Source organism: Cupressus sempervirens, chromosome 8 (genome assembly GCF_028749045.1).
Source record: "Cupressus sempervirens isolate cs-2001-9-10 chromosome 8, ASM2874904v1, whole genome shotgun sequence".
Lineage (NCBI taxonomy): Eukaryota > Viridiplantae > Streptophyta > Pinopsida > Cupressales > Cupressaceae > Cupressus > Cupressus sempervirens.
Genome location: NC_143125.1, coordinates 421,487,279 through 421,504,086, shown reverse-complemented (window position 1 = coordinate 421,504,086; position 16,808 = coordinate 421,487,279). Strand labels below are relative to the sequence as shown.

Sequence of the window (16,808 nt, the reverse complement as noted above, 5' to 3'; positions counted from 1 at the left end):
TGAAATAATGTGGGAGTCCCACCCGGAGTTCAAGGATCAAATACAAGAATGATGGAATATAAGGATAGATAGTGCTGCAATGTACAGACTAACTCAAAAATTAGATAATATAAGGAGAAATGTTAAAGGTTGGGCTAAGAGTTCATTTGGAGGAGAAACTTAAAAAATTGTAGGGGAAATTGCTGAGGGTAATAATTTGGAAGAAGTTACACAAGAAGAAGAGTGTATCAAAAAATGGAAGGATATAATTTTGAGAGAGGAAATACTGAAGGTGCTAGGAACACTACCTTTTTCCACAGATCAGCCTCAAACCATAAAAGAAGAAACAAGATCAAAAAATTGGAAGGAGAAGGGGGAGGAGAATATAAGGAACAAGAGGAGATGGGAAGACATGCTATGGAATACTTTAGCGAGGCATATGAAAAGGAAAATAAACTAGGAAATTAGGTAATAAGAAGAAGTTTGATAAATACGATCCCACAAGTGCTAGGAGAGGTGGAAAAAAATAGCATTCTAGGAAACATCATGAAGGAGGAAGTGAAAAGGGCAATGTTTTCTATGACATCTTACAAAGCCCCAGGACTAAATGGTTTCCCCCCGGCGTTCTTCCAGTGATTCTGTAATGTTATTGAAAATGAGCTGATTTGGGCAACCAGGGATTTCTTTAAAATGGGGAAGATGCTAAAAAGGATAAATAAGACTTTTATTTCTTTGGTCCCTAAGACTCTAACACCCACAAGTCTCCTTGACTTTAGACCTATAAGCCTTTGTAACATTGTTTATAAGCTTTTTGCCAAATTATTGGAGAACATTATAGGAACACCACAAAAGGGGTTTGTGAAAGGAAGACAAATCTTGGATGTTGTGGTAACTACTCATTAGATCATACATCCAATGGAGAAAAATAAAATACCTAGTATTGCCTTCAAACTGGATATCTCTAAGGTGTATGATAAGGTAAGATGGGACTTTCTATATGATGTTCTTGAAAGAGTGGGGTTTAATGAAAAGGTCATAAACCTCATAAGGATTATGGTGAGTACTGTCTAGTATGTGGTACTTCTAAATGGCTCTCCTTGGGGTAATTTTGAAGCGGGGAGAGGATTAAGGCAAGGAGACCCGCTATCTCCCTACCTCTTCATTATGGTGGCAAAAGTGCTAGGGAGATCATTCTTTAAACTGGTAAACATAGGCTGTGTTAAAGGTATTAAACCTACCACTACTGCTAGAATTGAAGTGTTACAACAATTTGTTGACGACACTTTTCTTTTTGGAGAATCCTCTATAATGGAAGCTGGAGCATGGAAGAGTATCCTTAAAAACTACGAGGATAGCTCAGGTCAGCAAATAAACTACTCTAAAAGTAAACTTTATTTTTTTAACACTGATGTTGTTATGCAGTGGAAGATCAGGAACATTTTAGGTTGTCAATTGGCTAACCTCTCGGATACTTATTTGGGTTTACCTTTAACCACCAAGGAGGTAACAAATGACTTCTGGAATACCATTGTTGAAAGAATTCAAAAAAAATTGGTAGGATGGAAAGGGAAAATTCTCAGTAATGCTGAAAAATTGCAGCTACTCTCAGCGGCTCTTCAGGGCATTCCAATTTACTTTCTATCCCTTTTTAAAATAAACCAAAACATGGCAGATAGAATTGAGAGAATACAGAGGAACTTTCTTTGGTCAAGAACGAAGGAAAAGAACAAATTGGATCTCGTGAACTGGGAGGATGTTTGCAAACCAAAGGAGAGGGGGGGATTGGGAGTGAGAAGACTTAGAGATCTGAATAAAGCCCTTCTTGCTAAAATTGGATGGAGACTAGGAGAAAAACATAGATTGGAGCAATACCATGAAAGCTAAATACCTATCTAACTCCCTATTTACTCATAATCTCTTTAATAATGACCTCCCGGGAGGATCCAAAATATGGATGAATATTGTTAAAACCAGAAGTATACTGAGGGAAGGGGTGAGGTGGATTATAGGTAGTGGGCAAAATATCAGATTCTGGGAGGATAATTGGATGGGGGGGGGGGGGGGGGGACCGCTAGTTTACAGCAAATTTGGAAGACTAATGGAAACATTGAAGGCAGAAGTAGGGATGAAAGTTGTGGATTATATTGACCCTAGAAGGAAGTGGAAGAAATTGCAAAAAGATACATATCCCCAGGAGGAAATTCAACTACTTAAAGAACTTGAGGAGTTGATAGAAACTCAAAGAATCCCAATGCTAATACAAGAGGATAAAGTGGCGTGGGAGATAACTTCTAGTGGCCATTATACTGTCAAATCTGCATATGAACTCCTCTTTTGTAAGGACCCATGTCCCACAACATGGCATAAAGTCTGAATTAGTAATCTTTCTGCCTAAAATCAACTTCTTCTGGTGAATTATTCAACATGGTAAGATTCTATTGTTGGACAACCTGAAAAGAAGGGTTTTTTTTATAAAAAAATTTAAATTATTTATTTATTTATTTATCACAAATAGATGTTATTTCTATAAGGAAAAGAGGAGAGTATCTCTTACCTCTACCTAGAATGCCCATATACCCTAAAGATCTGGTCACTGGTGTGGGAGAAATTTGAACTATGTTGGGTGATGAAGGAAAATATGGGTCAATTTGTGGAAAACTGGGATTGTCCCTTTTATCACCCCAGGCTAGTATTCCTATGGAGAATTGTCCCATCAAACATTTTTTGGCACATATGAAAGGAAAGAAACAATATAATCTTCCAAGATGAGGAAAGGCCTATCGAGGTAGTTATGGGAATTATGGAGAAACTGCTGAAAGAATATATAAAGATTACCAAATGTAAGGTACTGGACGAAGAACCATAAAGGAAAGAATGTCAAATAGTGGAAAGATGGGGTATCCACTGGCACTTTAATTATTTGATAATTCTAAGGTAATAAGGAGGCAATAGACAAGATGGAAACCACCAAAAATAACATAGTTTAAATTAAATTTCGATGGTGTTGCAAGAAAGGGTATTGGGGTTGTGGGTGGAGCATTGAGAAATAGAAATGGTGAAACGTTGTTAGTCTATTTCGATAAAGTTGGTGGAGGAAGTAATAACATGGCAGAAGCAATGGCTTTACTTTGGGGCCTACAATTGGTTAGAGATATGCAAATTAAGAAAATAACTATAGAAGGTGATTCTAAATTAATAATTGATATGGCAAAGGGAATCTCTCAGCCAGGTTGGAATATCCAAAATATTATCACGGATATTAGACATATCCTAAATGGGATGGAAAAAGTCCAGTTACAACACATATACAGGGAAGGTAGTAGGGTGGCGGATGTTGCTACTACCATGGGTTTGATTTAAAGGAAATGATGTGCTGGAGAAGCATGGATATCCTAACGGAGGAAATTAAGACCCTAATTTGCAAGGAAGGTGGGGGAAGTGAAAATTGAGCATGGCTAGACAAATAAAGAGCAATGCCAAATTTGGCAATATCATATCTAGGAAGGTGAAGCTTGCCAATTTTAATAAGAAATGTAAAGGAAAGATGATGAGACACTATAGTACAGGTTGGATAATAAATAGATGCAATTTGAGGCAAGAGTTACTCCACAATTATGGTAACATAATGTGAAATTTTAAGTATTTTCTTTTTAAAAGTACAAAAAATATCATTACAGATATTGTTAGAGATTTTAGGGACATTGGAGTTATGATGCAAAGTATGCATGAATCCCATAATGAAAAGGGATGGGATTTCAAAGCGCCTCGTAAAATAGCTTATAGGATGTTTAAAGGCCCTAGAGATGTTATTTTCAACATTGTAGTGTTGCTATTGATGAAAAATATCCCTGCTGTTAGCAAGCTTGAGGGTAAGAAGGTTCAGATGCAAATTGATGAGGTTGGGAGTTCAGGAGTTAGCGAGGAAGAAATGGGTGGGTTGAATCAATTAGAGCCAACAAAGATAGAAAATTTTAAGGATAGAATGGCAACCTGGTTCTTGTTGAAAGAAGGGGGATTTCTTCTGTATATGTAGGCAATGGTAGGTTACAATTAAAATTGTGCTCTTTAGTTTGTGAATGGATGGAATGATGACAAGGTTACCATTAGTGGTATCACATTCCACTGGGTTGTCCCTGAAGGGGAAAAAATGGAAAAAGGTTACGAAAATGACGAATGAAGCTAACATGAATAGCTTTTTTGCTGAGGATGAAGAGCCTGTTCGCTACAGCCTACCAACTCCTTAGGATGATGTTTGCCTGGTGATCATGAAATACCTCACGCTCGAAGGTAGCTTGGGAGTTTATTATTATTAGCACTTCCCTATCCTGAACCATTTTAGAAATAGAGATTTTATTTCTATCCCATTCTTTCTGTTACACTCCCTTGAGGACATGATAAGTGATGTTAGGGAGAAAATAAGTAAGGGTAATAATTTCACTATTATTCACTAGGGTTTGATTTTTAGACTTTACTAGTTTCATCTTGCCCTCTATCCCCTTAGGGTTGTTGTTGTTGATAATCAACATCACCATTAGAATTCTCCTTCGAGTACCAGCACTGGAACTAGAATCCACGCGCTATGCCCTTCCCCTAACAGGGATAATAAGAAAAGAAAAACCAAAACTTGATATTTGAACAAAAGGGTAGTAATAAAATTAGAGTTGAAAAGCCAATTGAGGTGGACATTAGGGATTCAGAGGAGGAGGAGGGAGGAAATGGTAGGAGAAGGTTAGCCAAAACACAAGCAAGGTATAAAAAAAAGGTTAATAGGTTTAGGGTTGACAAGGTGGAAGAGGAGAATTTTTAAAATAATGAAAGAGAACTGGACGAGGAGAAACATTTTGACTCCAAGAGAGAAAAGGAGAATGAGGAGAAAGAAAAAAGTGAAAATTCTGTTGATAACACTCAGGTGTCTGTTGGTAATGTCAATACCACTGAGATGACGTATGTGTCAGGTAGCTTTACCTTGCAGCCTATTACCTTCACAATAAAGTGGATACCTCTCCCATTACCATCTCATCCCCGAGTAAGGAAAAAACCAATATTTTTACTAACCCCCAAGTTTTGGAGGATGAAAACCAGCTATTGGCAAAGACTAAGGAGGAACATAAGAATGTTGAAAAAGGAAACAAGGAGAAAGAGGAGGAGCATAATGAGAAGAATGCATGGATAGAGAGAAGGGTCAAATCTTTAGAGGATGGGTTTTACTCCTCTAAATTTTCCTTGAAGGTTACCCATGCTACTGCTGCCATCCTTCAATTATTGGCATAGGAGAAGGACGAGATGGGATTGGACATGGAGGACAACAAGCTCCTATATAAGTTCCTTGCTAAGGATTGGGCTAGAGTGCTTTTGGCTAGGAAGGGAAAAGATAAAAATGAAAAATAATGTGGTGGTTTCTAGGGGTTTTTTTAGCCCTAGGTGTTTATTTGTTTTCTGTTGCCACTTGGTTTGCTAGTTTACAGCTTATTCACAAACTTGGGTTGGCTTGTTTATGCAAACATTTTCAAAAACTAATCTTTAATAGTATGTTTGGTAATATAGTCTTTAGATTTAGTATAGATGATATGTTGATAGATGTAAATTATTGTATGCGTTTTTGGACTGGGTTGGTTTTGTTTATGCCAACAGTTCATGATCTGAACAATCATAGTATGCTTAGTACTATAGTTTCTGAATTAGTATAGTTGACTCTTTGTGAGCTGTGTTTTTTGATTTTTAGTTGCAGTCCTCTGTTGTAAGAGACTGCCTTCTGCATTTTGCTAGTAGTGTGCTGGTTGACAACTTTTGGAATGTAAGGGCCGACCCCCCTATTTTGGCCGCTTTTTATTTCAAAAACATTATGGAAAATATAAATGTCAAATAATCTATATTTTTATTATTCTTTATTTCTAATACTAAAGCTATCTTATTCATTAAGTACTCAAATGATACAAGTGTCATATGTTACTTGGTTTTTTAATTTGTTTTCTTTTGTATTTAGTTTATATATATGCTTCTCTTTTACAATCTAAATTCATTCTTGGTGAATTGTTTTTAACTTTTTTATTATTTTTGTACGATTATTTTGTATTTCTTTTAGCATTATTTTTTTCTCTACTTAATTTTTCTTTTTAGGTTTGAACTTTTTATTTGTACTTTTTTTTTTCCTTTCTTCAAATTCACATTGATAAGTCTCCCTTCCTCTCTCTTATTTATTTTGTGTTCCTAGCTTGTTAATATTCTAATTTTTCTCCTCTTTCTATATTATTCTAATGATGGATGATACAACTTGATAGAAAATGTTAGATAATATCATAATTCACAAGATCAAATTAAAAAAAAATACAACAATCACTATCAACTTTTGAAATCTCATGAATTTAATTAATTTACTTTAATTAATAATATATGATATTATAATTTATCACTATATCTATATAATGACACATTACTTTTTAACCAAATTAAATAAATTAAAAATAATAAAACACTAAAATAATCTTTTATAAACTGCCAATATTATTAATACTCTCCCTTTTGCAATATAAATTATATCTGAACTCTCTTCAATATTATCATAAAACTACAGCTAGAAGATTATCTCAACACTGTTCAATATATATATATATATATATATATAAGATAAAAAAAAACAGAGAGATTATCTGTGCACACTCAACCGAAGAGAAATAAGTCAACAAAATTATAGGCATCACAAAATTTTGCAGAAAGGAGCCAGAAAAGAGAAACAGTCGAGAAGAAACATAATAAAAACAACAGTCTTGTTTTTATTATTGACTTGCTTTTCAGTAAACAAATTTTATTCACACTTTTATATAAGGTTCTGTTGTGTGATTCTTTTGTTATTGTTGTTATTATTTTATTTATAGAAATTTCGGATGACACTCTGTTATGCATCTCATCTCTTGCTTTGCTTAAGCTTGATGGTAGATCATGTTGGAGAAATCTTGAGAATATTATAATAGATTGTAGGAATTTGAAATTTGATATCTCTATTTTATTATTGATACAAATTTAATATTCTTCCTAAAAAATTTGAAAGAAACATTTTAGTTCACTTAATATGCAAAAGATGTTAAAAATGAATTTATAAAATTTGATCTTTAACAATAATTCTTAAAATATATATACAAAATGATAAAAGTTATTATTTTTCTAGATCATTCAAACTACATAAAGAATTTAGTCGCTCTACAATTATACAAAAGTAATATTATTACAATAAGATTCTCTTTTCACAACTAAGGATTGTGAAAGATTGAAAGGACCTAAACTGTTAGTCCCTACCTTTAAAAAGGCAGAGACTATTTTTTTCATGCGAATTATAAACAATTAATATGTGCTTCTAAACTTTGAAAAGAATCATATATCATATGTTTCATGGTGTTTAATATTTCCAATTTTTATTTTAAATCGAATTTGTCTATTTTTCTATTGGTCGGTTAGATTTTGCCAATGGTTTAATTAATTTCCTAAATAAAAAATATACAAATGAGAAGCCAGAACAGACAGCTGTCGTTAATGTTGGAGAGGACAATTCACACACTTGAATATTAAGTCTTCATTGCCCCATTGAAACCTGCAGGCTTTGCTAATGCGATGAAATCCAATAATCCAATTTTTCCCAGCGTTCATGTGATGTGGAGAGACGGTCCACCGTAGAATGTATAGATAATTTACAGAGATGAAGTTGCTCCTTATTTCAGCCATTCTTCTAAGTATTACAAATGCAAGTGTTTGTGGAGCAGATCCTGATCCTGTTATGGATTACCCTAAAGGGCTCAAAAACTTTACTCTACGCAACATGTTCACTAATGGCCATGTTATCAAAGATTCAGGAGGAGTCCGCGCTGCCACTTCGGGCCCTAACGCCCACTTTCCTGCAGCACAGTAAGATCTTAATACTCTTTTCATCATTATTAGTCTTATCATATTTTATATATTTATGAGCTGCATTGAGAGTAAAGTGCATTGCAGATCACAGGGCTTGGAAATCGTGAGGCTCAGGATGGTTCCATGCTGTGTAAATCTACCGCATACTCATCCACGAGCCACGGAAATGCTCATTCTTATCTCAGGAGGGCCTATTCAAGTCGGTTTCGTTGATACTAATGGTAAATCGTAATTCTGCTTTTCTTCATTCATCACATACTTATTCTTTTGCAGAATCATTAATGATTTGTTCTAAATCGGGTAATGCTTTCATCGACATTCTGCACCCTGGAGATGTGACTGTGTTTTCGAGGGGATTGATGCATTTCGAAATGAACGTTGGTGGTGAAGAAGCTCAATATATTTCAGCTCTCAACAGTCAAAACCCTGGTGTTCTGGTAAGATACAACGCATATATTATTTCTTTCCCTTGTTTTTACACCCGCTTTGTTTCAGAATGGGTATCACATATATGTGTTTTGTTGAGTGTTGCAGACAGCCAACGAGGCTATATAGAAGTTTCCATTGAGAAGTGTAGCAACCGCATTCAATATCACCATGCAAGAAGTGAGAGAACTGCAGTCAGTGATATATCTCTATGGAATCGGACTGAAGAGAACATCCAAAAGTGGCTATGTCCCCGAAAGAGATATCACTGCAGATTATTAGATTATATATTACTTTGTAACTGCTCTCACAAATAAAGGGCACCTCTTCTTCATGATACTTATTTATTTTGGATCCGAGTGTTTTATGTTCAGGAAAAAAAAAACACATTCTGGTTCTTGAAAAGGAATGGTGTGAAATGATTTCTATGAAAGATTTCATGTTACTGATATTTTTTTATAGTTCTTTGATTAAGCGGGGAGAAATGGCCGACCCGTTTCAATAGAAATCCCCTAATCTCTATTTTATTGTATTCAGCCCTTGTATACATTCAAAAATTAAACTTCATGAACAAACTATTATTTTAGGGTTTCATCTCAATCCCTGAACTGTATTTCAGTGCTTCATTCAAATGTTGTATGTGTTTCATCTTCATCTCTTCAATAGGTTTCCGTCTTGCATCTAATTTTTTCATTCGCTATAGTCTATTATAAAAATGTTTTATTAAACCTTTGAAATCTCAACGGTTTCTTACCAGATTATTGAGTACACTTAAGTTTATATTCAATTTTGTTTGTTGTTTCGTTAAACGTGATGTGGTATTATAATAGCTCATCAATGTTGGCCTTTATAGGGATTGCAAAACACTATTGGGTTTCAGACGGTGCTAAACCACCGGGCAATGGGAGGTGTACATTCAATCGATAGAGCTTCGAGTACTGAAGTTGAAAGCATGTCAAAATTCTAGGGTTTATCCAGCTAGAACATTAATGTTGTCGTAGAAGAATATAATTCCTTCTACGTGAATAAAATCTGTATAGATCGTGTGAGAGTTCCAGGGTGTATCCAGCTAGAACATTAATGTTATAGCAGAAGAATATAATTCCTTCTATGTGAATAAAATTTATGTATAGATCACTAATGTGTTTGCGTAGATAGGGGAGAGGATTCAGTAGTTGTGCACGTTCCAATAGTTGTGATAGTAGTTGTTAACTTAATACTCGTACTTGTTGATTTAATATCCAACATTTTTGACAAGATTGTACCAATGGATGTGACTTTAAAGTTGTTTTTGTTAATGATGATTACCCATAAGTGAATGAAAAATGTCCCTTTTCCCAAAAAACAACCAATAGTGTGATGCCACGTCAGCTGCACAAGTATGGGGTCTCCAATGCACTATGATTGGTCTCACTTTTTTTTGGTGTTGTTTTGAACACTTTGACAAAACGCATGCTAATGTGGCTCTGAAACCTTAGTTATAAGCTGGGGACTTGCCAAGTAAGCTACTATCAAAAAATGAGAGTGATTTGAAATTTCCACATAGGATTTGGAGAAGCGTGAAGTTACGGTGCACAACTATTGGGTCCTCTCCCCTATTTATAGTAAGCGTGTATAAATTAAATAAAAGACCTTAGGATGAGGGAGATGGTTTTGTAATGGAGCATCTAGTTATTTCTCTCAAACTTATGTAAATAGTGTACATTATTGTCAGTCGTTACCAAAATCTTTCATACAATCTATTATTTGATAAAATTTATTTAGAGTCTACTTATATAATCGTCAGCAAGTAAAAAAATTGTCTTCAAGATAGCCAAGCCTTTAGTTGTACTCTAATTTGTGTTTAACTAGTGTAATTATACATTAAGTCTTATTTAATTGGTCAATTGGTCAATCAATGTGGAAGTTTTTTAAAATTTAATCGAGAATATTTTATGTGTTTCATATAAAGATTCATTTTGATTCACCATGAGAGTGTCATGTATTACAAGGTTCTTTTTTATTTTTATATCAAAATAGATGATGCAAGTATATTGAAGTTTTGCAAAATAAGCTTATGACTTTTTTATTAAGAATAAATTAATTTTGTATAATAATTATTTTAGAATTTATGTATTTCATATAGTGATGCATGATTTTATTGAAAGATATAGCATCTTGTATGATATAAATGTTATATCATTTGATGATTATACTGAATCTGATTGAATTCACTGATAGGGGGCTGGTTTTCTAATGATGATAGTGTCAAACTTTTTAATCATTTCATATAAATGATATTTTATGTTACAGATGTATTGCAATTTATTCATTTTTTCAATAAAGAATTTTTCGTTTTACATAATGATTGTGTCAGATTTTATGTATTTTTATATGATAATATGATATAATATGATTGCATTGGACTTTATATCATATGATATGATATTTAATATATAATCTAATATAATGTTCTATGATGATTATTTTTTGGTTTATGCTTCTTAATTAAGTGTACAATATCTTTGATTTAGACTAGACATGTTTGGATTGTATTTTAGACTAAGGGTACAATCTTGTACATTAGTTACATATTATTCCTGTCCCAACATCAAGCTCCTCTAATGGACAGATTTCTATGGTGGGCATTGCTCATGTTCTAGATATATACTTTTGACTTTGAAATAGATTTTTTTATCCCTCGTGTAATTATAGGTGGTCCTCATTCAATGAATCTTTTTGGATTGATTTTTCTTGTTAATATTTCTACAATTATTGCTCTTCTATTAGAGGCCCCTACCTCAGTGAATGTTTGTACTAAACGAAGAATTTTATTTGATACTCTTCTCAGCATGAACTTGATTCCATTTATGGTGAAGGACATTCTATTCAGATTTGTAGATTTCCTATTTTGGGGGTTCACTTGCCCCACTCATCTTCCTCTTTCAATGACACTAAAAACCTTGTAACCCTTGTTGTAAGTTCAATTTCCCAATTGATTAACTTCATGATTTTTTTGCATATATGGTGTTTTTGTGAGAAATAAATCACAACTTAAAACAAAAACTTCGCTCGGCACTAACTATTGCCGAGTGCCAGTTTGTTTGGCACATGAAGGTGCCGAGTGGCAATTTTCTCGGCACGTGAAGGTGCCAAGTGGCAATTTTCTCGGCACAAGAAGAGCTCGGCACTCAAAGGCAATGCTCGACAATCACTAGAAAGTGATAAACAACAGAAGAGGATGCCGAGTGTTCTGTTTCATATACTTAATATTTTTACCACTTAAGACAGAGAGCCAAGTTGAAGTATTCAACAATAAACTTCTCACAAAAAATAACGAATAGAAGAACAATGGATTCAAGTATGCTTGCTTGCTTTTTATTCAACTTTGATTATAAATATTTAAAAATATGGGAGCATTCAGCTTCAACAAGAAAACCCTAAAATAACCCTAAACTGGTAAAACTTCAAACTTCAATGAACTTTAAACTTGCAGCTCTAATGGCCGCATACAATGGTGCCTGGAACAATCACTGCTTCAACAGGACAAAACCAACAATAGCAAACTTATAGAGTGAACAAGGGAAACACTTGCCAATTGGATCTGCTGATCTCTTTCCTTTTGCTTTGCTCTGCTTTGCAACTTCTATCTTCTCTGCTCTGCTGAACTGACTCTTTGAATCTAGTCGAATGAATCTGAGACATTCCTTTTTGTCATACTTTTCCCCCTCTTTCCTGATTTCAAAAAACTCACCCACCGTAGTTATTATTTCTGTTTGTTCTGGAGTCCGTCAGGTGGTAGGTGGGTGTTTGGCTCCAGGGACAAACGACCATTTCATTTAATAGTCCAATAGTTTTCGACAGCTATTTTGATTTGTATTTATGTCCTTACATTAATTTTGATAGTTACGATTTACTTTAATAAATTTTAGAGCCCACAACTGCATTCCACCTGAAAAAGTCTTTTAATTCCACTAATTTTGGTTCTGTTCACTGTGATATACTACCCAGAGAAATAAGCCCTAACACCTATTCATATTTTGACGGTCATTCCAAAAAATTGTGCTTCATCCTAAATTCTCATTTGCTACACATAATTAGTTTAATTAGGATTTTCGTTATCTAAACTTAAAACTGTATGCTTTCATCTTTTCTTTAGTCTGCTAAGAAAGCAACATTAGAGCCAAAGGCTGAAATCTTTATCAAATATGAAGCATCAATCACAGAAATCAAATTGATATGAAATGGTTCATTTAAACAAACAAGCTGTGAAACTGAAACTAAACAAGAAATACACCTTCAAATTGAAAAAAGGAGGCAAAATAACAATGTAAACACAACAAAACAAGAAATTAAACTTCCATTTCACCTTATTGACTTATCACATTCTACAGTATATGCACTAAACAATGAGTTTGTCATGCAATTTGGAACTGCTCTTGGTAGCTTATTACACAAAAAAAAAAGAAAAAAAAAGTCAAAAGAAGTTGTTCATGAGACAAGAATATTTTCAATCAATTTGGATTGCAAGGCCCGAAATACACAGCTATAGTTTGACTGGAAATCTTTTATTTTTTGTTGTTCTAGCAATTACTGAAACCCAAAAGCTGAAGCACGATGTGAATCTATAAACATATCTACAAATACACAAAACTAAATCATTTATACTAACTGAATCTAATAATTTATCTCTTTGTTCTGCTAATCACAATAGGCAGGGACTCTAGCTCCTATTGAACTCTTGTTTAAAATTAATTAATATGTACTATTTTGTACCATCTATGCAAGTCAAAATCACCTTTAAGAATACAATCAAACTATTGATGAGATTTAAAACTTTAAATACTCCACTTAATGAAAATATGTAATTATAAGTTATCTTAATAGAAGAAACCATTGAAAGTTTGTCGAAGCATGAAAAATTCTAAATAATAAAATTTCTTAAATAATTGAAGTCGGCCACACATACTAAATGTCATGCGCTTTTGTCCATAAAAGAGAAAAAGGCATCACCTTAGCCAATGTCACGCGCTTTTGTGGAAAAAAATGAACAAGGCATGGCATTTGCCAATGAAGGGAAAATGAGTAGAGTGTTTTGTGCACAGTACAAGCCAAAATTGATCATTCCAAGAGAGCCACCCGCGATATAGGGGTGAATTGGCATGGCTTTCTTCTGGGAGGTCAATTGTTCAAATCTCGCATGGTCAATAGAAAAAATAAAAATTGATCATTGCAGAACATTCTGGGAACTCCGGAACACTGAGAAAACACTGCACGAAGCATTATAGACAACAGTGAAAATTATCAGACCAAAGAAAAATATTGATCTGCAGGCTACACGATCATTACGCAGTCGGCTCAAGAATTTATGGGATGGATTTGATAAATTATGGATGTTTCAGAAAAAATTAAGATTCTAGTTTACGTTATATTCAGTAAAAACAGCTCCTTGAAGGCCGAGTGAATCCACGAACAAAACAGCCGAGTAGCGAAATGAGATTGAGGAAGAAGAAAAACGAAAAGAGAAATTTATCAAATCGAGATCCAAATAGGATGGAATCAAAAATAGGAGATGTTTCAAATGGAAAACATTCAAATGTGGGTTTTCACAATCCATATCATACTACGTAATTTTTCTCGATTTGATTGTGTAAAGATTTGAGAAAGAAATAACAAAATTAACTCTTCATTGGAAAGCTAGGGTTTCCAAAACGCATATGATGAAAGTGGGTGAAATGCAAGTGGGAATAGGATTTTACAGAGAAAATCAAAGGATTTTTCTGTACCAAGATCATGGCTAATCTCTTTAAGATTATAGACAATTTTTAAAAATATTTATAAATAAGAAAAGAAAACAGAAATGAAGTCACAACTTTCTCTGGCATTAGAAAGAAGGAGGTTCTTTTAAAATAATTTATCCCTCAAAAACTTACTCTGTAGGGGAAAAGTACGAACTGTGAAAAAAACGCAGCCAGTCAAATACGGTTAACAAAACCAGACCAGTGCATAGTGCAGAGTACACAGTAGAAAATTGCACAAGCCAGAATTGATCATTCCACAATATCTTGAAAAACTCCACAACACCACAAAAAGCAGTGCAAAAAGGATCAAAGAAAAATAAAATCAGCAGACTAGACGAGCAAGAGAAATTCAAAGGTGGCAAAGTGGAAAAATAGGGTTTCCAAAACCAATACAATGGAAGCAGAAAAATCGTCGATGAAAATTTAAGGATTTTTTCTACACCAAGATCATGGTTCATTTCCATTTGAACGTATGAGAAGGAAAATCTCCTCTTAGATTAACGATCCTGTAGCATCTTTTTCCTTTTTACTTGAAAATGTCCAATCATACCTTGTTTACAATACGAATGGTATGTGTGGGTCAAGAGTTAACGAATTGAATAAATACATTATAAAAATAGTCTATACACCAAATGGAAAAGAGGATGAATCATCTCGATCAAGAAGTGAAGGTTCAAATTATTCTTATCTATCCTTCAATCTTGTTTTGTCAAAAAAAAGGCACCTCCATTTTGGCATTGGAAGCACAACCATTTCGTCTATCTAATCATATAAGGCTCCTTTACACTAAAAGAATAAACCACCCCCCATTTTGGAAATGGAGATACAATTACTTTGTCTATCTCATCATCTTAGCACTTATGCCAAAGAAAAAACAATCCCCCACTTTGGTACTCTCTTAGACACTCACCTCATAACACCTATGCCAAAGAAAAAACAATCCCCCACTTTGGTACTCTCTTAGACACCCACCTCATAACACCTATTCCAAAGAAAAAACAATCCCCACCTTTGGTACTCTCTTAGATACCCACCTCAACTGTATATAGATACACAAAAAAAAAAGGACATGGCAACTATAAACACCCCTCGTAGAGGTAGATTAATAGAGGGGACAATTGTTGTGGAGATGTGTTGGGAATTTTTTGAGGGCAAATACTTGAATTGTTTTTCAAAAGCTAGATTAGATAACCAATATGCAATGTTATTGTATTCCTTATACAAATGGTTCAAACCTCCAAATACAAGTTAACTTTGAAGAAACGTCTTTTATAGCCCTGATTAGAACATTAGATTTATTGTCCCACCCTGACATTCAAATTTTTTATCTTTAGGGAAAAATAGAGGAATCTAACTAGACCTTCCCCTTCCACAACATTGTTATTTCATGTAATGGGTGACTAACTTCTATCATCCTTGAATTATGATTCTTATAACAAACCTTCTATAGAGATGACCAGGTTTCTTTTAGCCACCCTATCAAAATTGAGCTTGCTCTAGTCCAAATTAGAAGTATTCAGAAAAAGGTTATCCATATCCACCTAATGATAGGTCATTGTTGAGTCAACTTCACTTTTTAATTTCCTCACAACACTTTTACAATATCAACGAGCTTGTTCCTTCAGTTTTATAATGTTAATTTGTTTCATTGCCTCTATGATGATTCTAATTGCATTAAAAAGATGTTAAAGAAATTTATTTTTTCTAGAAATATACTTTTGCTTTGTTAATTCCAAATTGACTAACAAACTATTGTAGGGGATATGAACCAAAAATCCTTAAGGCTTATGATTCAAATTTAAGATGGAAACATTCAATAATCAAATATGCCAAATAAAATTAAGCATTTGATATAAAAAATAAATTAAGAATATTATTCCAAATATCAAACTACTATTGTATTTAAGTACAATCTTGCCCACATATTCCTAAATAAATGTCAATGAGTTCAGGAAGACATGATAAAACAAAAAAGGCCAAAAAGTTTTTGATATTAACAATCAGGCTTCAGGCCTACCACATGCCATGTGTTGCATGAACACGTGATCATAACCACTCACAACATGCCAACAAAGCTTTCACCATATTGGTCATAGACCCAACCCATGCCACTTAGTCGAAAGGTATTAGGGTACAATCAAGTCCAAATGATCACAATAAGAATACCTAGCTAATTTTGATTCCATAAGTAGCAATTTAAACTTTGGTAGAATCATAGAACCCCTAAACACATGCTAATTGAGATTAAAAATTTTGCAATGTGGTTATTTTTTAGCTCAATTATCAATTTTCTTTTCATCTTCTTTCCTAGGTTGGTGATCAATGACAAATGTGGAACCAAGACCTTGGTAGGAAAGTCCATTGGTTCATAAAACCAACAAAATCAATAATGACTCATAACTTGCAAAATATTGTGTGAAATATCATCCAATAAAATATATAGGAACCTATTGTTAGAGTAAATAATTAATTTATTAATTATTTATTCTATTACTTAAGCTTACTTAGGTAAATGCATTTATTTAATATTTTGTATTTAATGCATGTAGTGGTTAATTGTTGACAACATGGGAGTTTGTTCCCTTCTAGCATGTTCCACCTTTTGTGGATGTGTGTTGAGTTGTCATCTTTATCTTCTACCACCTTCCAACTTGTTCTACAAGCTTCCATGAGCTCTTTATAAGCGGGCTCTCTCATTGTATTTTCATAAGGCATTGTGCATATTGT

The 16,808-nt window shown here is 33.8% G+C and overlaps 1 protein-coding gene across 1 annotated transcript; it reads left to right on the top strand.

Annotated features, from left to right (window-relative positions):
* The first annotated feature begins 7,547 nt into the window (after nucleotides 1–7,547).
* LOC149543034 (germin-like protein subfamily 1 member 7) lies at nucleotides 7,548–8,901 on the top strand. Its single transcript, XM_089796238.1, has 2 exons — nucleotides 7,548–7,872; nucleotides 7,960–8,901. The coding sequence occupies exons 1-2, from the start codon at nucleotides 7,667–7,669 to the stop codon at nucleotides 8,105–8,107; spliced, it is 354 nt and encodes a 117-aa protein (XP_089652364.1). The 5' UTR covers nucleotides 7,548–7,666; the 3' UTR covers nucleotides 8,108–8,901.
* The last annotated feature ends 7,907 nt before the right edge of the window (nucleotides 8,902–16,808 follow it).

Excerpts from the sequence above, each read along its gene's own strand:
- LOC149543034 (XM_089796238.1), top strand. The coding sequence starts at position 7,667 with ATGAAGTTGCTCCTTATTTCAGCCATTCTTCTAAGTATTACAAATGCA. Across the intron at positions 7,873-7,959 it reads GCCCACTTTCCTGCAGCACA|ATCACAGGGCTTGGAAATCG; the intron begins GTAAGATCTTAA and ends AGTGCATTGCAG.